The sequence below is a fragment of the Hyperolius riggenbachi genome, chromosome 6 (assembly GCF_040937935.1).
Source record: "Hyperolius riggenbachi isolate aHypRig1 chromosome 6, aHypRig1.pri, whole genome shotgun sequence".
NCBI classification, from domain to species: Eukaryota; Metazoa; Chordata; class Amphibia; order Anura; family Hyperoliidae; genus Hyperolius; species Hyperolius riggenbachi.
In genome coordinates, this window is record NC_090651.1 from 371963515 (window position 1) to 371990604 (window position 27090).

At 48.6% G+C, this 27090-nt stretch overlaps 1 protein-coding gene across 1 annotated transcript in view; it reads right to left on the reverse strand.

The window, feature by feature from the left end:
* Window positions 1-7057: 7057 nt before the first annotated feature.
* Window positions 7058-27090, reverse strand: part of LOC137523064 (zonadhesin-like) — a 40106-nt gene continuing 20073 nt past the window's right edge. The window contains exons 4-5 of the mRNA XM_068243259.1: window positions 8894-9064; window positions 7058-7269 (exon numbers count right to left, since the gene is read on the reverse strand). Of these exons, the coding sequence (XP_068099360.1) occupies window positions 7088-7269; window positions 8894-9064 (353 nt within the window). The 3' untranslated portion in view covers window positions 7058-7087. The remainder of the gene's footprint in view (window positions 7270-8893; window positions 9065-27090) is intronic.

Sequence of the window (27090 nt, forward strand, 5' to 3'; positions counted from 1 at the left end):
CTATCCTGTCCTGTCTTGGTGAGGCACGCCATCGCTGCAAACGCATTGGCTACCTCATTCCAGTCTGTCTTGTTGTGGACGCTTGCTGTCACTAAGTAGTGGCTAGTTAAGCAAGCGTTCATTCTGTCTACCTGTCCTGATCTCCTCAGTCCTGGTTTATGCGCTCAGCGCTACTTTGCGCTGAGACGTTATTACGAAAGTGTTGTTTGTGGCTGTTTGGATCTGCACCGGCTCTGTGCACCACAATCTCCTATTGGAGTCAGTCCTCTCCTCCACTAAACTGGGGATATCCTGATTCCTTGTGCTGGTGTGTGTACCTCCTTCACGTCAGCTTATGTGTTGCATGCTGACTGTGGAGATTACACCTCCAAGCTTAACATTATGGTAGCCCCATTACCAATCCCCATTGTGGGGGGGGGGGGGGGGGGGGTTCCCAGCAAAAATGACACTGTTTGTTATGGTTCCTGTTCCTTTAAGAAATTTGAGAAACTTAATTCTGAAACAGAAAATGAGTTTTTTTCTGAATGTACCAGGTTTTTGGCCAATCCCGAGCTCCAGGCTACTCCTGTTTCAACGTGGGCCCCCCAGTTAATTTATGTTTTGTTTAAGGGAAATTTGTTCCAGTGGGCGTATGATGTCTTGGATCATACGAATTTGAAAGAAAGACCGCTGGAATTTCTAGCGTTTGTGATCCATAACTGGCTGCGCAAAACCGATTTGCCTAGCCCTTTTGATAAGCTCCTGGCAGCTTGTCAATCAGCTGCTCCTTCTACTGCCTACAAAAATAATCAGCAAGCAGATAATTGTTCTGATAACTTTTCTTCTGCTTTGAATAAATCACCTAAGGCAGCAGGGTCTAAAGTCAAACGTAAACGCTCCAAAAGAAAAGCGTTACAATCAGCGGAGTCGTTGCCCTTAGCGATTGCGCATCAGATCTGTAATGAGACTCCGCCATTAGCCGATAATGAAATTCAGTCACCATTCAGGGGAGTCAAATGGACCTATGAAACTACTAATGAACTTTCATTGCTAGCCAGGGAAAATAAAAGTTCTTGTTTAATTGAATTATCTGAATATGATTATGAAGATATATTACAGAGCATTGAACAGATCAATTTATTCGTGCAGCAAGGGAAATTTGCATACACTACAGTTCAACACTTGCTACAGATATTGGAGATCCTTAGGAATAAGAAATCGGCCAATCACCTGCTAAATAACCCAATGTATGTTTCTGCCACTAACACATTTGCAAACTATGATCAGCTTGAATGCTCAGCTGATAAATATGCATGGGATCCTCCATTTGAGAAAGGAGAGATGGAAGCCCTGGTCTATGAATGGAAGAAAGATGCAAGTTCATTTTGTCCGTTTTACAGTGCAAAAAGTGAATTAGTATTGAATGCATGCATTAAGTCTGCCTATAACCTAATAAAAACTGGTGTGTGTGGGTATGACTTTGTGGCTCCATTGATCGATGTGTGGAAGATGATTTTGGACGATTTTTATGCGATTCAATCAGTTGATACCAGGGAAGACACACTGTCAATTGGAGACTGTCCCACTTCTCCAGTTACTGAGTCCCTGCCATGTCTTGTGAATGTTCCTGTAACTCCACCCTGTACCATGGATAACTCAGTGTTACTTCCCAGTAAAACAGAAGCCACTGATACTTTCTTAACTTTGCCCTGCACAAATTTCTCAGCAGAGAATCCAGAGGTCCTGTTGACTTCTGAGTCCAGCCTAGCCAGTACTCATGAGTCTTTGTTCAGTGAAACAGACACCAGAAAAATCTTGCCTGTCTCTGCAAACACTTCTGCAGAAATTACCTGTGTTAATAAAGTTCAACTCCTGTCTGATCCAGCAGATGCCAATAGATGCACTACATTCGTTTCTGAGTCCCAGCAATCCTGTCTAGAAACCTCAGAACCCCAGTATCTGAATTTCCCAATTTTACAATTGAATAGTGCTTCAGATGCACAAACTTTGTGTCTTGATCTTCCTGTCTCTACACCTCGCTCTAGTTTCGTGAATAGCTCAGAGCATCTGCTATGTGAACCTGAAGTCGTAGAGTTATTGCCTTGTTCAGAAAATGTTCCAGTAAATTTGCCCTGTACCATGAATTGTGCAGTAGATCTTCCCAATGAAGCTCAGGTCACAGAATCATTATGCTGTCCAGCAGGTGCTTCCATGGTTTTGCCCTGCGATATGGCCTGTTCAGTGATCCTGTCCAGTAAAGCTGTGGTCGCAGAGTCTTATGCTTCACCCAGTACTTTGGATACTTCAGATCCTCTAGTAGAGGAGTCTGAGGCACTGCTTACTTCAGTGGGTGTTGCAGTAGTATTCACTTGTTTAGCAGCTGTTTTGGAATTACAGTCTGCTCTAATAAAACTTGATGAATCTCTGCCCAGTGAAGCAGAAGCTATTGAAACATTGTCTTTGTCAGCAAGCGTTTTTGATACCTTGCCCTGTACACAGTCTGATTTAGCTAAAGATGTTGAGTCCCTCTCTGATCTCACAGTAGTCAGGGAACTTCAGCCCTGTCCTCTGAATGTTTCAGAAGTATTGCCCTGTAACATGGATAATTCTGACTCGCTGGAAAAAATAATAGAAATCTCAGAATTTCAGTCCGGGTTAATGAGTGTTTCTGAAACCCAGCCCTGTATCCTGGAAAATTCTGGTTTTCTGGCCGGTGTGGCAGTAGTTCCAGAGTCCCCTTCCTGTCCAGTGAGTTTCTCAGTTTTGCCTAGTTCAGTGGGGATTGCTGCAATGCTGACTTGTTTTGCAGCCCTTCATGAGCTCCAATCCAGTGTATTTGATGAGTCTCTGTCTAGTCCAGAAGAAGCTATGGGAACCCTGTCTAGTTCAGTGCATACATCAGAAGATTTGCCCTGTCTTGTAAATGCCCCTGAACATGATTTGTTAATAACCTTGCTGGAATCAGCGACATCTAAGTCTGATCCTGCAGTTTTTAGTGAGAATCCAGTAACTGTGAAGTCTAGTCATGATGAATTTTTTTTGCCCAGCTCTGGTTTCGGTCCTGTCTTGACTGACTTTGAGGTTCGCAGTTCCTTGACATGCCCAGAGGTTTCTCTTGTGCCGGTGTGCCCAGATGTGCTTCGTATGCCAGAGTGCCCAAGTGTGTCTGTGTTAGCGTGCTCACGTGCTTCCCTAGTGGAGACATGTTCTGATGTTGCCGGTTGGCCTGCATGCCCGGAGATGGTTCTGGTCCCTAAAAGCCCTGATCTTGATGTTTGTCCTTGTGACCCTGACTCTGGAGTTGTCCTGGGTTCCATAGGGGTTCTTGATAGTTCTCCATGTGAGCCTAAGGGGCGTTCTGACCTGTGGGGATCTCTTTGGAGCTTCCAAGTGTTCTGGGAGATCTCTGAGGAAACTTGTCCTGGTACCTTGGACTGGTTCAACAGTGGGTTTTGTGTTGGTAAGGACAGTTCCGGTGGGCATTGCAAAGGCTTTGGCGTTTTTGGACGGTCCCTGGAAGGCGGTGGGTATCGCTCAGAGAGTTTCTTGGGTTTTTTTTCTGGAAGTCGTGGTTCTGACGGGTATCACACTGAGGCTTGTAGTGCTGACGGGCATGGTTCGGTAGGTTCTGGTTCCAATTGGTCTAGTTTTGGTGAGACTGATTCGGGAATGTGGTTTTGTCGGGCTGATCCGACCTTCATGAATTTTCAGTCAGATCAGTTTGCTGGATTTCCCACTTCTGATTTTTTGGTTTGGGTGGTTCAGGAGAAATATGTCAGTTTTTATAGGCGTCCAGAGGCCGCGTTTAAGGGGGGGGGGGGGTACTGTTATGATCGCTTCTGCAGCGTTTACTGCTGACTGCAGTGGTATTGCAAACCAAGCAGTTCTAATGTCATTACATGCATTTGCTTGCATAGTTTGGTTTGCACTTAAACTAGTTGCTGATTCCATCTGCAGTCGCTCTGAAGTTAATGACAGTTTAATATGCTTTTGTGTAAACAAACATTGTCTGCTGCAATGGAGGGGCAATCCCTTTCCTGCAGGCTGCATATCATTGTCTGCCTTTTCCTGCTATCAGCCTGTGATTAATTACCATTCAGTTGTGTAGGAATCTGCAGGTCTGCTCCCATTGGATGACCTCAGTATAAAGAACTGCTTCCTGCAATGCCTCATGGGCTACCATAGTCTCAGATTCTGTCTGTTACTCTGCTCGTGCCCCACCTCGTTCCTAGTCCGTGTGGACTGCGCTGACTCCTGCGAAGGGGTCAGCGAGTCCTCCTAGTTCTGCTCTTGTTCTAGAAGTTGTTACTCTGCTTGTCTTGTGTCATATATTGGTTCATCGCCAATATATACGCATACTTGCACATTTTGTTATTTTCCTTGTATTCGTGTTACGTTGATACATCAGTGCCGCTAATATATACGTACACTAACTGTTTATATCCTGTGTTCCGTTAGTCAGCGTTCCAGCACGCTTTGGTGGTTGCGCGCATCATGATCACCCGTGCTGAGCTAGTTATCCTGTTCCTGGTCCTGTTTGTGCATTGCGTTCATCTCCGCGAGGAGATAACGAATCCTTCTGAATCCTGTCCTGTTACCGTTTGTGGATTGCGTTCATCTCTGCGAAGAGATAGCGAATCCTTCTGAGTCCTGTTCCCTGTATCGTTCCAGTCCTAAGTCAGTGTTCCTGGTTATGTCATATATCGGTTCGTTGCCGATATATACATATGTTAGTCAGACGTTACAAATAGTTTCATTGATAGCTGTAATTGTAATACGCTAGGAAATAATACTTATTGTATATTTATCTGTGTTACGTTCATCTATCTTGATCCTGCTATTTCCTGACTATCCTGTCCTGTCTTGGTGAGGCACGCCATCGCTGCAAACGCATTGGCTACCTCATTCCAGTCTGTTTTATTGTGGACGCTTGCTGTCACTAAGTAGTGGCTAGTTAAGCAAGCGTTCATTCTGTCTACCTGTCCTGATCTCCTCAGTCCTGGTTTATGCGCTCAGCGCTACTTTGCGCTGAGACGTTATTACGAAAGTGTTGTTTGTGGCTGTTCGGATCTGCACCGGCTCTGTGCACCACAATCTCCTATTGGAGTCAGTCCTCTCCTCCACTAAACTGGGGATATCCTGATTCCTTGTGCTGGTGTGTGTACCTCCTTCACGTCAGCTTATGTGTTGCATGCTGACTGTGGAGATTACACCTCCAAGCTTAACATACTGAAGAGATAGAATCTCCCGAGGAGCGGGTGATTCAGACTGTACTGCAGCCTAGTGATCACCTGAGGAGCAGGTGATTAAGACAGTACTGCAGCCTAGAGGACAGGAGATACAAACAGTACTGCACTAATGATCACCTGAGAGGCAGGCGATTCAGACTGTACTGCAGCCTAGGAGCAGGAGATACAAACAGTACTGCACTATTGATCACCTGAGAAGCAGGCGATTCAGACTGTACTGCAGCCTTGGAGCAGGAGATACAAACAGTGCTGCACTAATGATTACCTGAGAAGCAGGCGATTCAGACTGTACTGCAGCCTAGGGGCAGGAGATACAAACAGTACTGCACTAATGATCACCTGAGAGGCAGGCGATTCAGACTGTACTGCAGCCTAGGAGCAGGAGATAAAAACAGTACTGCACTTATGATCACCTGAGAAGCAGGCGATTCAGACTGTACTGCAGCCTAGGAGCAGGAGATACAAACAGTACTGCACTAATGATCACCTGAGAAGCAGGCGATTCAGACTGTACTGCAGCCTAGGAGCAGGAGAGACAAACAGTACTGCACTAATGATCACCTGAGAGGCAGGCGATTCAGACTGTACCGCAGCCTAGGAGCAGGAGAGACAAACAGTACTGCACTAATGATCACCTGAGAAGCAGGCGATTCAGACTGTACTGCAGCCTAGAAGCAGGAGAGACAAACAGTACTGCACTAATGATCACCTGAGAAGCAGGCGATTCAGACTGTACTGCACTAATGAATAACCTTACCAGAGGAGCTGGTGAAGCTAGCAGCTCACCAGTGGCGAGGGACCACTGGTGAGTAGAATGGTCAGACAGGCAAGGTTCAGCAACAGAGGGGTTAGTTTCAGAACTGAATCGTGAGACAGAAGAGTAAACGGTAATCAGGCAGAGGTTCAGCAACTTTAAGGCAGATAGGCAGAAGTACAGAATCAGAAAACGAGATCAGAGTCAGAGTTTAGCCAGAGTCATACACAGGAAATCAGTAATAATCAATACAATCAAATGAGCTAACTATAGATAGATGTATATCGCAATTATTGCATATACATCTATCATCAACTGGAACCTCACTACAACATACAAAATAACAAAAGTCCTAGTCTTGTGTGAAATCCCTGGTTTCCTCCCAGATCAAAACACACCGGAACTAATCTGAGGTTTGAGCGCTAACACACTAGTATTCATGACAGCAGACAAGGACAGAGTAACAACTCCAGGTTTAAATACTGAAAGCAGATTCAAGCAGCCCCGCCCAAGGGGCTGAACCAACCTGCAAGGTAGATTGACAGGTAGAAGTCAGCTGACCACAATGTCAGCTGATGTGTCTCCTACGCCCATAAAGGTCCTTTTGCTCCATGCGCAGGCGTGTGGACCTAAGCTGCTGTGCAACAGAGACCCCTGTCCCACCTGAGTCGGGAAGCGACACCCGGGATGGCGTGGCCGCAGAGGTAACATCTTCGATCGTTACAGATGTCTTATATTTCAAGCACGCTTGAAATATAGGATGGGTCTTATTTTTGGAGAAGGTCTAATTTTAGGGGAAAGATGGTAGAAGTTAAACTTCTAAACATGTAAACCACAGTGGTTACAGACCCACTCCGTGGCCAACCAGCTTCCATAGGGCAGAGCAGTCGAGCACAGCACAAGTTGGGGAAGCACAGGACAGGGGAGCATAGGACGGGGGTGCTCAAAGACCAGGGAAGAAATAATGGGCGGGGTTAACAGTGGGCCTTGGGCGGTAAAAATACAGCCCTGTAACCAGGTTCAGGGAAGAGTGAGTGTTTTTCCTACTTTTCAAATGAAGACATGGACAGACAAGTTTATTAATGGTTGTTTTTATTGTAAGGCCTCACACCTGTTTACACTTGTCCACTGGAATGCAGGAATCGTTGTGCATAACTTCGTTTTCATTATCGCATTTGCATCCCAGATGGCATTCTAAGCATTCACCGTGAATTCCAGGGCAATAGTCCTTACAGTCCCTCCGACATTCCGGCCTGTAGGTAGAACCCTTGGGGCACTGCACCGGCACTTTTTGAAATAGAAGAGGAAAAAACAAAAAGGTAAAACTGTTGCAGAAAGTTCTACTGACAGAAGAAAAATAGCATTCTTTGTGGGAAATCTTCAAAACTCTATAAACATCTGACCAGTTAAAAATGCTCATATTTCTGGGATTTTTTTGGCTGATCAAAAGAACGTCTGGATTAAAAGAAACCTGAGGGGAAAATACAATGATGAGAAAAACAATTGTATCTATCCTAAAGAATGTTTTTTTTCTGAGAATCTTGCAGTTTTTATTTTCTTTGTATCAGCTAAGAAAGAATGTTATCCCTTTCAGGCAGAAAAAGGAACACAGACTAGTTAGTTGTAGGTTTAGCACTGTACATACACACATGTCTATCTCATGTCACACGTCACCTCAGGTATCCTTTAAGCACATTACTTGGCTTATAAAAGGGAGACTGAAAGTTCAAATTGTTGACCTTAACCACAGAATTTGACCAAATTTCTTAAAGGACAACTGAAGTGCGAGGTATATGGAGACTGCCATACTTTAGTCCTTTTAACCACTTAATGACAATGTATCGTACTAAAAGGTCCTGCTTGAGCCTGTTAACAGCAACAGGACGTGTTAATAAATTGCTCGTTCCCGCCGCCACTCCGCACGTGTGCGCACCGCTCCCGCCGCCGTTTCCCATCGGGATCCCGTGTTCAGTGATTGAGGAAGAGGTCCTCTACCTAATCGCAATGCCTGGAATGAATGGAAGTGACCGCGATCACTTGGCCACGTCCATTCATAAAACAAGAAACAGTCAGAGTGTCACAGTGTAGTTAAAAAGTGAACACTTCCCATCTTGTGCCCCTCCCCCCCTCCCACAAAAAATAAAAATAAAACACACTTGTAAAAAAAAAATCAGTTTAAAAAAAAAAAATAGTTGCCTTAGGGACTCAGCTTTTTTTTAATCTATATTTTATGAGGGAAAATTACTTTTACTTTACTACATAGGGGCTTGTAATTATGGATCGGACAAAAAAACAAACAGAAAAATAACACCTATATTTCAAAATAATATATCGGCGCCATACATTGTGATAGGGACATAATTTAAATGGTTTAATAATTGGGGCAACTGGGCAAATAAAATGTGTCAGTTTTATCCACAGGAGAATATTTAATTTTAAAACTATAATGGCCGAAAACTGAGAAATACTGATTTTTTTCCATTATTTTCTTATTTTTCACATTGAAACACATTTAGAATAAAAACAATCTTAGCAAATTGTACTACCCACAGAAAGCCTGATTGAAAAAAACGAGGTAGAGATCATTTTCTTGTGATAAGTAGTAATAAAGTTATTAGGGAATCAAAGGGAGGAGCACTGAGGTGAAAATTGCTCTGGTCCGTTAGGGTAAAAACCCTTGGGGGTGAACTGGTTAAGCAATACTAGTTCCCTGGCTATCCTGCTGATCTTCTGCCTCTAATACTTTCAGCCATAGCCCCCAAAAAAGCATGCAGCAGATCAGTTGTTTCTGACATTATTGTCAGATCTGACCTAAAATCTGGAAATAATCTTACACACAGGGAGGTTAAAAATGCACACAAATGAATAGAAAGGAAATATAATATAAAGAAAAAGCAGTGGTTGCTGTTACCTGTCTTTAGTGTCGTGCATTGCTTGGTGTGAACACATTCATAGTCCAATCTACTATGGTGTGCATGTGTACATCTGCATCCTTCTTTGCAGGAAGTGGGGCAAGGGGTATTAGGACAAAAGGAACTACAGGTCAGACAGTCCGTGTGCTTGTAGTCTTCGGGACACCTCTCTGTGAAGAGCAAATAGGTTTGTATTACAAAAAAAGGCAAAGCTCAATGTACCTGAATTATAACAGGACATACTGTGCAGCCACATCACATGACACATATCACACCCCTATTACTCCTCACATTCCCTGGTCCATACAGTGCAGACACATGACACACATCACACCCCTATTACTCCTCACATTCCCTGCTCCATACTGTGCAGTCACATGACACACATCACACCCCTATTACTCCTCACATTCCCTGGTCCATACTGTGCAGTCACATGACACATATCACACCCCTATTACTCCTCACATTCCCTGGCCCATACTGTGCAGTCACATGACACACACCACACCCCTATTACTCCTCACATTCCCTGCTCCATACTGTGCAGTCACATGACACATATCACACCCCTATTACTCCTCACATTCCCTGCTCCATACTGTGCAGTCACATGACACATATCACACCCCTATTACTCCTCACATTCCCTGGTCCATACAGTGCAGTCATATGACACACATCACACCCCTATTACTCCTCACATTCCCTGGTCCATACTGTGCAGTCACATGACACACATCACACCCCTTTTACGGAAGCAGTAGATTTGGGCGCATGAGACAAGTGGACAAAAAGGGCGCCCCATTCACTTCCATTATAAATATCGTTTAATGGGCGCTGAACGGGGAAAATAAGGCGCCGGAGATTTTTAAGGATTTATAACGGCGCCTGGAGATTTTTAAGGATTTATAACTATGTTTGTGATGGTTTAAGTTTACAAAATGAGCCCGTGACGAATAACGTTTATGAAGATAATAAATCACTATTTCTAAAACATTTCTAACACATTATTATCCACCCAAAAAAATAATTTACATTTTTTTTCTTTACATTTTTTATTTATTAATGTCTGTAAAACATTATTATCCATAGGGGGTTTTAGGTTTAGGCACCAACAGGGGGGTCTTAGGTTTAGGCACCAACTGGGGGGTCTTAGGTTTAGGCACCAACAGGGGGGTCTTAGGTTTAGGCACCAACAGGGGGGTCTTAGGTTTAGGCACCAACAGGGGGGTCTTAGGTTTAGGCACCAACAGGGGGGACTTAGGTTTAGGCACCAACAGGGGGGTCTTAGGTTTAGGCACCAACAGGGGGGTCTTAGGTTTAGGCACCAACAGGGGGGTCTTAGGTTTAGGCACCAACAGGGGGTCTAGGGGTTAGGGATAGGTACAGGGAGGGTTTTTAATAAATGAAAATATAAGTTTCACTTTACAAACAGGGAAGATTAACGTTTTAAGAATTGCCGATCTCATACACATTATTTAGTGATTTATAAATTCTTAAAACACTATTTATAAACGAAATTCTACACAATAATTTCTATAAACGATATTTCCATTTATCGTTTATACCACGCGCCCTTTTTTCCCGACGCCCTTTTCGTACGTACGCCCTTTTACTCCTCACATTCCCTGCTCCATACTGTGCAGTCACATGACACACATCACACCCCTATTACTCCTCACATTCCCTGCTCCATACTGTGCAGTCACATGACACACATCACACCCTTATTACTCCTCACATTCCCCGCTCCATACTGTGCAGTCACATGACACATATCACACCCCTATTACTCCTCACATTCCCTGGTCCATACAGTGCAGTCATATGACACACATCACACCCCTATTACTCCTCACATTCCCTGGTCCATACTGTGCAGTCACATGACACACATCACACCCCTATTACTCCTCACATTCCCTGGTCCATACTGTGCAGTCACATGACACACATCACACCCCTATTACTCCTCACATTACCCGGTCCATACTGTGCAGTCACATGACACACATTACACCCCTATTACTCCTAACGTTCCCTGGTCCATACTATGCAGTCACATAACACACCCCTATTACTCCTCACATTCCCCGCTCCATACTGTGCAGCCACATGACACACATCACACCCCTATCACTTCTCACATTCCCTGGTCTATACTGTGCAGCCACATGACACACATCACACCCCTATCACTCCTCACATTCCCTGGTCCATACTGTGCAGTCACATGACACACATCACACCCCTATTACTCCTCACATTCCCTGGCCCATACTGTGCAGTCACATGACACACATCACACCCCTATTACTTCTCACATTCCCTGGCCCATACTGTGCAGTCACATGACACACATCATACCCCTATTACTCCTCACATTACCCGGTCCATACTGTGCAGTCACATGACACACATCACACCCCTATTACTCCTCACATTCCCTGGTCCATACTGTGCAGTCACATGACACACCTCACACCCCTATCACTCCTCACATTACCTGGTCCGTACTGTGCAGTCACATGACACACATCACACCCCTATTACTCCTCACATTCCCTGGTCCATACTGTGCAGTCACATGACACACATCACACCCCTATTACTCCTCACATTCCCTGGTCCATACTGTGTGCAGTCACATGACACACATCACACCCCTATTACTTCACACATTCCCTGGTCCATACTGTGCAGTCACATGACACACATCACACCCCTATTACTCCTCACATTCCCTGGTCCATACTGTGTGCAGTCACATGACACACATCACACCGCTATTACTCCTCACATTCCCTGGTCCATACTGTGTGCAATCACATGACACACATCACACCCCTATTACTCCTCACATTCCCTGGTCCATACTGTGCAGTCACATGACACACATCACACCCCTATTACTTCTTACATTCCCTGGTCCATACTGTGCAGTCACATGACACACATCACACCCCTATTACTTCTCACATTCCCTGGTCCATACTGTGCAGTCACATGACACACATCACACCCCTATTACTCCTCACATTCCCTGGTCCATACTGTGTGCAGTCACATGACACACATCACACCCCTATTACTCCTCAAATTCCCTGGTCCATACTGTGTGCAGTCACATGACACACATCACACCCCTATTACTCCTCACATTCCCTGGTCCATACTGTGCAGCCACATGACACACATCACACCCCTATTACTCCTCACATTCCCTGGTCCATACTGTGCAGTCACATGACACACATCACACCCCTATTACTCCTCACATTCCCTGGTCCATACTGTGCAGTCACATGACACACATCACACCCCTATTACTCCTCACATTCCCTGGTCCATACTGTGTGCAGTCGCATGACACACATCACACCCGTATTACTCCTCACATTCCCTGGTCCATACTGTGTGCAGTCACATGACACACATCACACCCCTATTACTTCTCACATTCCCTGGTCCATACTGTGTGCAGTCACATGACACACATCACTTCCCTATTACGCCTCACATTCCCTGGTCCATACTGTGGAGTCACATGACACATCACACCCCTATTACTACTCACATTCCCTGGTCCATACAGTGCAGTCACATGACACACATCACACCCCTATTACTCCTCACATTCCCTGGCCCATACTGTGCAGTCACATGACACACATCACTCCCCTATTACTCCTCACATTCCCTGGTCCATACAGTACAGTCACATGACACACATCACACCCCTATTACTCCTCACATTCCCTGGCCCATACTGTGCAGTCACATGACACACATCACACCCCTATTACTCCTCACATTCCCTGGTCCATACTGTGCAGTCACATGACACACATCACACCCCTATTACTCCTCACATTCCCTGCTTCATACTGTGCAGTCACATGACACACATCACACCCCTATTACTCCTCACATTTCCCGCTCCATACTGTGCAGTCACATGGCACACATCACACCCCTTATTACTCCTCACATTCCCTGCTCCATACTGTGCAGTCACATGACACACATCACACCCCTATTACTCCTCACATTCCCTGGTCCATACTGTGCAGTCACATGACACACATCACACCCCTATTTCTCCTCACATTCCCTGGTCCATACTGTGCAGTCACATGAGACACATCAAACCCCTATTACTCCTCACATTCCACGCTCCATACTGTGCAGTCACATGACACACATCACACCCCTATTACTCCTCACATTCCCTGGTCCATACTGTGCAGTCACATGACACACATCACACCCCTATTACTCCTCACATTCCCTGGTCCATACAGTGCAGTCACATGGCACACATCACACCCCTATTACTCCTCACATTCCCTGCTTCATACTGTGCAGTCACATGACACACATCACACCCATATTACTCCTCACAATTCCCGCTCCATACTGTGCAGTCACATGGCACACATCACAACCCTTATTACTCCTCACATTCCCTGCTCCATACTGTGCAGTCACATGACACACATCACACCCCTATTACTCCTCACATTCCCTGGTCCATACTGTGCAGTCACATGACACACATCACACCCCTATTTCTCCTCACATTCCCTGGTCCATACTGTGCAGTCACATGACACACATCACACCCCTATTACTCCTCACATTCCACGCTCCATACTGTGCAGTCACATGACACACATCACACCCCTATTACTCCTCTTATTCCCTGGTCCATACTGTGCAGTCACATGACACACATCACACCCCTATTATTCCTCACATTCCCTGGCCCATACTGTGCAGTCACATGACACACATCACACCCCTATCACTCCTCACATTCCCTGGTCCATACTGTGCAGTCACATGACACACATCACACCCCTATTACTCCTCACATTCCCTGGTCCATACAGTGCAGTCACATGGCACACATCACACCCCTATTACTCCTCACATTCCCTGCTCCATACTGTGCAGTCACATGACACACATCACACCCCTATTACTCCTCACATTCCCTGGTCCATACTGTGCAGTCACATGACACACATCACACCCCTATTACTCCTCACATTCCCTGGTCCATACAGTGCAGTCACATGGCACACATCACACCCCTATTACTCCTCACATTCCCTGCTCCATACTGTGCAGTCACATGATACACATCACACCCCTATTACTTCTCACATTCCCTGGTCCATACTGTGCAGTCACATGACACACATCACACCCCTATTACTCCTCACATTCCCTGGTCCATACTGTGCAGTCACATGACACACATCACACCCCTATTACTCCTCACATTCCACGCGCCATACTGTGCAGTCACATGACACACATCACACCCCTATTACTCCTCACATTCCCTGGTCCATACTGTGCAGTCACATGACACACATCACACCCCTATTACTCCTCACATTCCCTGCTCCATACTGTGCAGTCACATGACACACATCACACCCCTATTACTCCTCACATTCCCTGCTCCATACTGTGCAGTCACATGACACACATCACACCCCTATTACTCCTCACATTCCCTGGTCCATACTGTGCAGTCACATGACACACATCACACCCCTATTACTCCTCACATTCCCTGGTCCATACTGTGCAGTCACATGACACACGTCACACCCCTATTACTCCTCACATTCCTTGGTCCATACTGTGCAGCCACATGACACACATCACACCCCTATTACTCCTCACATTCCCTGGTCCATACTGTGCAGTCACATGACACACATCACACCCCTATTACTCCTCACATTCCCTGGTCCATACTGTGCAGCCACATGACACATATCACACCCCTATTACTCCTCACATTCCCTGGTCCATACAGTGCAGTCACATGGCACACATCACACCCCTATTACTCCTCACATTCCCTGGTCCATACTGTGCAGTCACATGACACACATCACACCCCTATTACTCCTCACATTCCCTGGTCCATACTGTGCAGTCACATGACACACATCACACCCCTATTACTTCTCACATTCCCTGGTCCATACTGTGCAGTCACATGACACACATCACACCCCTATTACTTCTCACATTCCCTGCTCCATACTGTGCAGTCACATGACACACATCACACCCCTATTACTCCTCACATTCCCTGGTCCATACTGTGCAGTCACATGACACACATCACACCCCTATTACTCCTCACATTCCCTGGTCCATACTGTGTAGTCACATGACACACATCACACCCCTATTACTCCTCACATTACCTGGTCCATACTGTGCAGTCACATGACACACATCACACCCCCTATTACCTCTCACATTCCCTGCTCCATACTGTGCAGTCACACGACACACATCACACCCCTATTACTCCTCACATTCCCTGGTCCATACTGTGCAGCCACATGACACACATCACACCCCTATTACTCCTCATATTCCCCGCTCCATACTGTGCAGTCACATGACACACATCACACCCCTATTACTCCTCACATTACCTGGTCCATACTGTGCAGTCACATGACACACATCACACCCCTATTACTCCTCACATTCCCTGGTCCATACTGTGCAGTCACATGACACACATCACACCCCTATTACTTCTCACATTCCCTGGTCCATACTGTGCAGTCACATGACACACATCACACCCCTATTACTCCTCACATTCCCTGGCCTATACTGTGCAGTCACATGACACACATCACACCCCTATTACTCCTCACATTTTCCGGTCCATACTGTGCAGTCACATGACACACATCACACCCCTATTACTTATCACTTTCCTTGGTCCATACTGTGCAGTCACATGACACACATCACACCCCTATTACTCCTCACATTCCCTGGTCCATACTGTGCAGTCACATGACACACATCACACCCCTATTACTCCTCACATTCCCTGGTCCATACTGTGCAGTCACATGACACACATCACACCCCTATTACTTATCACATTCCCTGGTCCATACTGTGCTTTCACATGACACACATCACACCCCTATTACTTCTCACATTCTCTGGTCCATACTGTGCAGTCACATGACACACATCACACCCCTATTACTTATCACTTTCCCTGGTCCATACTGTGCAGTCACATGACACACATCACACCCCTATTACTCCTCACATTACCTGGTCTATACTGTGCAGTCACATGACACACATCACACCCCTATTACTCCTCACATTCCCTGGTCCATACTGTGCAGTCACATGACACACATCACACCCCTATTACTCCTCACATTCCCCGCTCCATACTGTGCAGTCACATGACACACATCACACCCCTATTACTCCTCACATTCCCCGCTCCATACTGTGCAGTCACATGACACATATCACACCCCTATTACTCCTCACATTCCTTGGTCCATACTGTGCAGCCACATGACACACATCACACCCCTATTACTCCTCACATTCCCTGGTCCATACTGTGCAGTCACATGACACACATCACACCCCTATTACTCCTCACATTCCTTGGTCCATACTGTGCAGTCACATGACACACATCACACCCCTATTACTCCTCACATTCCCCTGGTCCATACTGTGCAGTCACATGACACACATCACACCCCTATTACTTCTCACATTCCCCACTCTATACTGTGCAGTTACATGACACACATCCCACCCCTATTACTCCTCACATTCCCTGGTCCATACTGTGTGCAGTCACATGACACACATCACACCCCTATTACTTCTCACATTCCCTGGTCCATACTGTGCAATCACATGACACACATCACACCCCTATTACTCCTCACATTCCTTGGTCCATACTGTGCAGTCACATGACACACATCACACCCCTATTACTCCTCACATTCCCCTGGTCCATACTGTACAGTCACATGACACACATCACACCCCTATTACTTCTCACATTCCCCGCTCTATACTGTGCAGTCACATGACACACATCAAACCCCTATTACTCCTCACATTACCTGGTCCATACTGTGCAGTCACATGACACACATCACACCCCTATTACTTTTCACATTCCCTGGTCCACACTGTGCAGTCACATGACACACATCAAACCCCTATTACTCCTCACATTACCTGGTCCATACTGTGCAGTCACATGACACACATCACACCCCGATTACTCCTCACATTCCTTGGTCTATACTGTGCAGTCACATGACACACATCACACCCTATTACTCCTCACATTACCCGGTCCATACTGTGCAGTCACATGACACACATCACACCCCTATTACTCCTCACATTCCTTGGTCCATACTGTGCAGTCACATGACACACATCACACCCCTATTTACTCCTCACATTCCCCTGGTCCATACTGTGCAGTCACATGACACACATCACACCCCTATTACTTCTCACATTCCCCGCTCTATACTGTGCAGTCACATGACACACATCCCACCCCTATTACTCCTCACATTCCCTGGTCCATACTGTGTGCAGTCACATGACACACATCACACCCCTATTACTCCTCACATTCCCTGGTCCATACTGTGCAGTCACATGACACACATCACACCCCTATTACTCCTCACATTCCCTTGGTCCATACTGTGCAGTCACATGACACACATCACACCCCTATTACTTCTCACATTCCCCGCTCTATACTGTGCAGTCACATGACACACATCACACCCCTATTACTTCTCACATTCCCTGGCCCATACTGTGCAGTCACATGACATACATCACACCCCTATTACTCCTCACATTCCCTGGTCCATACTGTGCAGTCACATGACACACATCAAACCCCTATTACTCCTCACATTACCTGGTCCATACTGTGCAGTCACATGACACACATCACACCCCTAATACTTCTCACATTCCCTGGTCCACACTGTGCAGTCACATGACACACATCACACCCCTATCACTCCTCACATTCCCTGGTCCACACTGTGCAGTCACATGACACACATCACACCCCTCAGTTTCTCAAGATGGCGCCGTAAGAGGCAGCCACGGACACACTGGCTCCCGGCAACTTCGTGTTTTTTTGCTACTTTTGCTACTTTTTGCTACTTTTGCTACTCTCTTTTGCTACTTCTGCTACTCCTGCTACTCAGGAACTTTTAGGTTAGTTGTTTGTTGTTTTTTAGTTTGTTTGTTTGTTTGTCTAGACAATTAGGAATAGGCATTTAGAAATGAGGAACGGGCCTCTGAACCCCGGCCTGCAAGCACCACGCTCCTGCTACCCTGAAGATGACCAACGCTCGCCGGCCATGCAGGAGACACAGGGCAACCATCAATGCTAACGCACAAGTGATTCGACATCCCGCCGGTGTTCCGTCGTGATAACCTACAGTTGGTGCACTGGACAAATACCTGCCGCCGCTGCATGGATGCTCAGCCACCCAGGAAGCCACTCCAACAAGACGTCGGAGACCCGCAGCACAGCTGGTCCGCTACAGGACATTACTGCCTCCCCCCCGGACAACACAGCACAGCCACTTGGAGTACGATCCGGCCGCTGCCCTCCATCCTCACGTCTGCAGCCCTCCGTCCTCACCGTCTGCCCATTGGACCTGCAGACCTCCCTCAGCTGTTCCCCACCATCGCCTGAGGTACTGCTCCACCATCGCCTGAGGTACTGTCCTCCGCTGCAGCCGCAACGCTCGTGCGGCCTGAGGTTCTTCTTCCACCCCGGCTGTCTTCCGCTGCCGCCGCAGTTCCTCCCGCAGACCTCCGGCAGGCTGTCCCCCACCATCGCGGCCTGAGGTACTGCTCCTCCCCGGCTGTCTTATGCGGCCGCCGCAACGCTTGTGTGGCCTGAGGTTCTTTTTCCACCCCGGCTGTCTTCCGCTGCCGCCGCAGTTCCTTCCGCAGACCTCCCGCAGGCTGTCCCCCACCATCGCGGCCCGAGGTACTGCTCCCACCCCGGCTGTCCTCCGCTCGCTGCTGTTTTGCGGTGCGCCTAAGGGTTCACACGCAAGTTGTCTCCTCCACCCACGGCATCCAAACGGGAGTAGTCCAGCTTCTTCCCCCATCCCGGAGCGGCAGACCAAGGCCAATTAGGGCACCTACATCCCACGTGGTCGGGCACCTACAACCCACGTGGTCGGCCGCGGCCTACTCCCCCACACGTGCGGGGCTGGAACCAGGACCGCACACAGCTGCACTGAGTGACTGACCATCCCTTGTCCTGCTCCAACTCCCGGGAGGCCTGTTGGTGCCACAAACTTTATGAGGGACGCTGCCTCCTCCAGAACTTGTGTGAGTAACTGCTGTTGTTTCCTACTCCAATGCTACACCATGTACTGGTAAAACTGTTTACATTGTTATCCTAACCTGTTTATGCACCTTAGTAGGCCTTTATAGGTTATACGTGAGAGCTTTTATATGTTATACTAGACAGTGGTGCTCAGCAGAGCTCGAATATTCGAGTAGCTCGAATATTCGAGCTCTTTTTCAGCTATCCGAGCTCGGTATTCGAGCTCCGAATAGCTGTAGCTATTCGAATGGGCTATCCGAGTACACTCGAATAGCCCATTCACTATTCGAGCTATTCGAGCAAACGGCGCTATTCGAGCTCGGTACCGAGCTCGAATAGCGTCATAGCCCAGATTGATGTCCTTAGAGCCAATCAGAGGGCTCCCAGGCCCTCTGACGGCAGCCAATCACAGAGGGGGACCCTGGCCAGCCCCTACCCTATAAATAGCGGCCGCCATGTTCCGTTTCTCCATGCTTGCCTGAGACTTGTACAGAGAGAGAGTTGCTCCTTTGTGCTTTGGCTTAGCAAGTGCTCTATTGTGATCATTTACCTAGCGTTTTTGCTCACCTACACCTGCCATATACACCTATATTGTTGTTAGTTAGATAGACATTGTATTTTAGTTAGTAGCTTGTGTGTTACATTAGAGACAGGCAGCTGCTGCAAGCTTACAGGTTTAGGCCTCAGGGGGGCCTTGCCTCTGTGGGCAGCTGTCCTCTGTTTATTTCTCTCATCTATACCAGTATTTCTGCTGTCCTTTACTAATAGTATTGTAGTTATACTGTACTAGGAGTAGGACACTCACTGACTGTCACTGTTTATAGGCTACTAGCTAGCTCCTGCGTGTGTGCACTCACTCACTGTCTGTGTGTACACACACTCTATTTCCTTCTGATTACTGATAGATTATTGTTAGTTAGTTGTACTTACTTACTCTTACTGTACCCGTAGGGACACTCACTGTCACTGTTCATATAGGCTACTAGCTCCTGCGTGTGCGCACTGCACTCACTGTCTGAGTGTACACACACAACACACACTCTATTTCCTTCTGATCGCTGATTGATTATCGTAATTAGTTAGTTCTACTTACTGTTACTACTTACTCTTACTGTACTAGGAGTCTAGGACACTCAGTCAGACAGTCACTGTGTTCATAGGCTACTAGCTCCTGCGTGCGTGCACTCACTGTCTGAGTGTACACACACCCACACTCCATTTCCTTCTGATCGCTGATTGATTATTGTAATTAGTTAGTTCTACTTACTGTTACTACTTACTCTTACTGTACTAGGAGTCTAGGACACTCAGTCACTGTGTTCATAGGCTACTAGCTCCTGCGTGCGGGCACTCACTGTCTGAGTGTACACACCACCCACACTCCATTTCCTTCTGATCGCTGATTGATTATTGTAATTAGTTAGTTCTACTTACTGTTACTACTTACTCTTACTGTACTAGGAGTCTAGGACACTCAGTCACTGTGTTCATAGGCTACTAGCTCCTGCGTGCGGTCACTCACTGTCTGAGTGTACACACAACACCCACACTTCATTTCCTTCTGATCGCTGATTGATTATTGTAATTAGTTAGTTCTACTTACTGTTACTACTTACTCTTACTGTACTAGGAGTCTAGGACACTCAGTCACTGTGTTCATAGGCTACTAGCTCCTGCGTGCGGTCACTCACTGTCTGAGTGTACACACACCACCCACACTCCATTTCCTTCTGATCGCTGATTGATTATTAGTTAGTTCTACTTACTGTTACTACTTACTCTTACTGTACTAGGAGTCTAGGACACTCAGTCACTGTGTTCATAGGCTACTAGCTCCTGCGTGCGGTCACTCACTGTCTGAGTGTACACACACCACCCACACTCCATTTCCTTCTGATCGCTGATTGATTATTGTAATTAGTTAGTTCTACTTACTGTTACTACTTACTCTTACTGTACTAGGAGTCTAGGACACTCAGTCACTGTGTTCATAGGCTACTAGCTCCTGCGTGCGGTCACTCACTGTCTGAGTGTACACACACCACCCACACTCCATTTCCTTCTGATCGCTGATTGATTATTGTAATTAGTTAGTTCTACTTACTGTTACTACTTACTCTTACTGTACTAGGAGTCTAGGACACTCAGTCACTGTGTTCATAGGCTTCTAGCTCCTGCGTGCGGTCACTCACTGTCTGAGTGTACACACACCACCCTCACTCCATTTCCTTCTGATCGCTGATTGATTATTGTAATTAGTTAGTTCTACTTACTGTTACTACTTACTCTTACTGTACTAGGAGTCTAGGACACTCAGTCACTGTGTTCATAGGCTACTAGCTCCTGCGTGCGGTCACTCACTGTCTGAGTGTACACACACCACCCACACTCCATTTCCTTCTGATCGCTGATTGATTATTAGTTAGTTCTACTTACTGTTACTACTTACTCTTACTGTACTAGGAGTCTAGGACACTCAGTCACTGTGTTCATAGGCTACTAGCTCCTGCGTGCGGTCACTCACTGTCTGAGTGTACACACACTAAATTTACTTGTGATTACTACTGATTATTGTAACTGCTAGTTGTACTTCCTGACTGTTACTACTTACTTACTGTACTAGGGGACACTCACTCAGTCACCTCACCAACCAACCCACTCCATTAAAGTACCCCACTTTTCACCCGCCCTTTTAAAAAACTTTTGTCTATACGCCCAAAACATTGAAGATGTCTGGAAGTGGCAGCCAGCGCGGTTTGGGCAAGGGGAAGGGCAGCAAGGGAATCAGGAGGAGAGGGAGCAGCATTGTGGCAAGCCGCGGCCGCGGGCGCGCCACCATGCACAGTTCCGCAGCAGCAGCAGCAGCGTCAGTGGCTAACATTCCTCCCATAGCCACTGGCCGTGGACGCCTTGGGCGCCGCCCAGCAGGAGCATCTGCAACTCACGCTGCAGAGACACAGCAGCAGCAGCGTGTAGCACCTGCTCCCATTTTCCTCCAGCCGGGTCGGAAACGTCCCATTGAGGAAAAGGATGCAGACACTGTGGTGCAACTCATGACGGAGGATGAGCAGCCCGCCATCAGCTCTGCATCCGAGGCCTCCACCCTCACCACCACCACCACCCCTGTTCGCAGCAGCCGCCCAGCAGGGTCTGGGGAGGAGGCCAGTTCACCGTCACTCGCCGACCTGTCATTCAGCAGTCTTTTGACCCCAGGCATCATGAGTAAATTGTCTGCTGTTGTTGGCGATCTTGAGGAGGAGATGCTGATGGGCACTTTGGGGGATGAGGGATTGGACAGCAAGACTGTGGCGACAGTCAAGCAGCCCATCCATGCATCAGGAGAGGAGTTTGGGGGGTCCTCATCCCAGCAGGACATGTTTCAGGAGGGGGAGGATGATGATGACCCGGTGACAGACAGAGACTGGGTGCCACCACCTCCAGGGGATGTCGTCCTCAGCAGCTCTGAGGAGGAGGAGGAGGATGCGCTTGTGGGCCTTGCAAGGAGGCGCATCATTGCAAGCATTGGCAGCGTCCCACACCCTGCTGGTGTCTCAGGCTCAGCAGCAGCAGCAGCAGCATCAGCCAGTACCACCACCAGCCGCACCCAAGCCCCCCCCCCCAACCACTACAGGGAGACAGGCAGCAGCGCTTCCATGCCGTAGGGGGATGTTTCTGTCACCAATCTGGCGCTTTTTCACCATGCCCACTGTGTACAGCAAGTACGCCACTTGCAACCACTGTCAGCGGAAGTTGAGCAGAGGTGCAGACCCCTTAAAGTTCAGCACCAGCTCGCTCATCAACCACCTTGCGGCTAAACATTTCCACCAGCATGAGGAGTTCCAGAGGCTGAAGGCATCTGGTGCTGGCAGTGGCACCACACCCATTACTGCACAGCCTTCAGCAGCAGCAGCAGCAACAGCAGCCACCCGCCCTCCTGCTCCTCCAGCAGCACCAGCAGGAGTGCGGAAACGCACTGCTCCTCCCCCCTCTGCAACTCCTGCCGCCGAAACTGAGGCCTGTTCTGGCAGCCAGTCCTCAGTGGCCTCCTCTGCTGTGTCTGCTGATTCCCGTGTCAGCAAAAGGCCACGCCAGAGCCTTTTGAGCGAGTCCTTCCAGGGGGTGGTTAGGGCTCTGCCTCCCAGCAGCCGTCGCGTGCGGCAGCTGAACGGCTTGCTGGCACGGGCCATGTGCTCCCAACTCCTGCCGTACACGCTCGTGCAGGAGGGGAGCGACATTCGTGCGCTGCTTGCTTGCGCAGCCCCAGACTGGCAGCTCCCCAGCAGACACTTTTTCTCCCGCAAGGCCATTCCTGCACTGCACCGCTTTGTGATGGCCAATGTGGAGCGAGGGCTGGAGCACGCGGTTGGTGAAAGGGTCCACGTCACCATGGACTCCTGGAGCAGCCGCTTCGGGACAGGCCGCTACCTGTCCTTCACTGTCCACTGGGTCAGCTTGGTGGAAGGGGGTGAGGATGGGAGAGCAGCAGCGGGCACAGCAGCAGCAGCAACACAGTGGGTGGTGCCACCCCGCAGGGTCAGGGGAACTGCAGCAGGTTCCTCCGATCCTCTGCCATCCTCCGGCACACCTGGCCAAACCCCCCGCCTCAGCAGCAGCGTGAAGGCCCGCCACTGCCAAGCGCTGCTGCACTTGGTCAGCCTTGGGAAGACCAAGCTGACGGCAACCCATGTGTTGGCCAAACTCCAGGAGCAGGAGAGGATTTGGCTGACCCCCAGAGGCCTCAGAGTCGGAGAGGTGGTGGCCGACAATGGGGCCAATCTGGTTGCCGCAATACACAGGGGAAACCTGACCCACATCCCCTGTCTTGCCCACGTGCTGAACCTGGTGGTGCAGAAGTTCCTGCGCACCTACCAGGGGATGGGCGAACTGCTGGAAACGGCAAGGAATGTTGTGCGTCACTTCCGGCGCTCGGCTGCAGCCTGTGCGAGCCTGGAAGACGTGCAAAAGGAGCTGGATCTGCCACGCCATCGGCTGATCCTTGACGTTCCGACTCGCTGGAACTCCACCCTGGCGATGTTGGAGCGTCTGGTTGAACAGAGGCGCGCTGTCAACCAGTACCTTGCCCTGGCCAATGTTTCCGCAGCTCAGAGAAGGGACAAGACCAGCAACATCCCGTCCATCGTCCCCGATGATGACTGGAGGCACATGCAGCAGGTGTGCTTAGTGCTGGCTCCCTTCCTGCAGGCCACAAACATGGTGAGCAGGGACCATGCTATGGTCTGCGAGTGGGTGCCCCTGGTTTCTCTGCTGAACAGGGCCCTCGATGCTTTGCTGGAACAGGGAGCGGCAGCCTTGGACCAGCAGGAGCGGCAACCAGCTGCGCAGTCCACCTCTGAGGGGGAGGAGGAGGAGGACTTGGTGGAGGTCCCTGACCTGGCAGCTGATGAGGGGGATCAGCACAGCGCAGCTGAGTTGGTGCGGGGGTGGAGAGAGGATGAGGCGGCAGAGGAGGAGGATGAGGACAGCACTGACGTCGATGTGCCAGCAGACGTGGCCCGCCTCTTCCCAATGGCAGCGCACATGCTGACGTGCCTGCGCAGGGACCCCAGGGTGATCCAGATGAAGCAGAGGGAGGACATCTGGATCAGCATGATGTTGGACCCACGCCTCAAGGGGAAGTTGAGCCAGTTCCTGCCGCCTGCAGGAGGAGACCCAGCACAACAAATAAGGAGCTTGCAGCAGGCCCTTGTTGAGCGCTTGGAGGAAGCCTTCCCCCAGCCTTCCACCCCCACTGTCCAGCAGCCAGCACAGAGGCAGCAGCAGGTGCCTGCATCCAGCAGCAGCAAGCGCCCCACAGACCTGCTGTCTCTCAGCCACGAGCTCTACAGGACTGTAGAGGCTCCGGCAGCAGTGACTAGAGAGGAGATGCATGCAGCAGCATCCTCCTCCGGTCACAGCCAGCGCCTGACCCGCATGGTGGCTGACTACATGGGGTCGTACAGCGGGCTTGACAGCGATGCCCCTGTTGATCCCATGGAGTATTGGGTCAAGCGCATGGAGATCTGGAGCGAGCTGGCGCAGTACGCCCTGGAAGTGCTGTCCTGCCCCCCTTCCAGCGTGCTGTCCGAGCGCTGCTTCAGTGCAGCTGGTGGCGTGGTCACCGAGAAACGCTCACGTCTGTCTCACAAGTCTGTGGACAGACTGACGTTTCTCAAGATGAACCAGGCGTGGGTGGAAGGCGAGTTCCTGGCCCCTGTTGTCGGCGAGAGGGGGACATGAACTGGCTGCCGGAACCATCGTTAATGTGCCTTACCACCCTTTACCACCTCCTGGCTCCTGCTCACTAAGCCAGCCTGGTTCACTTTGACTATTACGTCACCTGCAGCCACACATTTTACACCTACAGTGGGCTGCTGTGTACTGCCCTTCTGCTGTCTGTCTGTGTTTCCCACTGCCAGGGTACACAGATGATTAACCTTCTGCTGCCACTCTGCCACCAGCTATTACGTCAAACAATAGCTATATTGGTTGCAAAACCAAAACCAAACAAACCATTAAAAAAAAAAAAAAGGTTTAATTTTTCTGAGGTGCCCGGGTTGAAAACTGTGTTGTCCCAGTTGTGTATTGGACACAATGTGGGCTGCACGACCGCTGTCTGGGACCTCCTGTTGTGTTTATTTACAGCCCTGGTATCACCGCTAGGTACCAGGGCTATTATGTCACGCTGCCTACCTGCTGCCACACTCACACTGCTCCTCCATACCTCCTCCTGCTGCTGCTGCTGCTGTCTGTCTGTGTTTCCCACTGCCAGGGTACACAGATGATTAACCTTCTGCTGCCACTCTGCCACCAGCTATTACGTCAAACAATAGCTATATTGGTTGCAAAACCAAAACCAAACAAACCATTAAAAAAAAAAAAAAGGTTTAATTTTTCTGAGGTGCCCGGGTTGAAAACTGTGTTGTCCCAGTTGTGTATTGGACACAATGTGGGCTGCACGACCGCTGTCTGGGACCTCCTGTTGTGTTTATTTACAGCCCTGGTATCACCGCTAGGTACCAGGGCTATTATGTCACGCTGCCTACCTGCTGCCACACTCACACTGCTCCTCCATACCTCCTCCTGCTGCTGCTGCTGCTGTCTGTCTGTGTTTCCCACTGCCAGGGTACACAGATGATTTACCTTCTGCTGCCACTCTGCCACCAGCTATTACGTCAAACAATAGCTATATTGGTTGCAAAACCAAAACCAAACAAACCATTAAAAAAAAAAAAAAAGGTTTAATTTTTCTGAGGTGCCCGGGTTGAAAACTGTGTTGTCCCAGTTGTGTATTGGACACAATGTGGGCTGCACGACCGCTGTCTGGGACCTCCTGTTGTGTTTATTTACAGCCCTGGTATCACCGCTAGGTACCAGGGCTATTATGTCACGCTGCCTACCTGCTGCCACACTCACACTGCTCCTCCATACCTCCTCCTGCTGCTGCTGCTGTCTGTCTGTGTTTCCCACTGCCAGGGTACACAGATGATTTACCTTCTGCTGCCACTCTGCCACCAGCTATTACGTCAAACAATAGCTATATTGGTTGCAAAACCAAAACCAAACAAACCATTAAAAAAAAAAAAAGGTTTAATTTTTCTGAGGTGCCCGGGTTGAAAACTGTGTTGTCCCAGTTGTGTATTGGACACAATGTGGGCTGCACGACCGCTGTCTGGGACCTCCTGTTGTGTTTATTTACAGCCCTGGTATCACCGCTAGGTACCAGGGCTATTATGTCACGCTGCCTACCTGCTGCCACACTCACACTGCTCCTCCATACCTCCTCCTGCTGCTGCTGCTGCTGTCTGTCTGTGTTTCCCACTGCCAGGGTACACAGATGATTTACCTTCTGCTGCCACTCTGCCACCAGCTATTACGTCAAACAATAGCTGCTCGCCTACTCCTCCATTCCTCCTCCTGCTGCTGCTGTCTGTCTGTGTTTCCCACTGCCAGGGTACACAGATGATT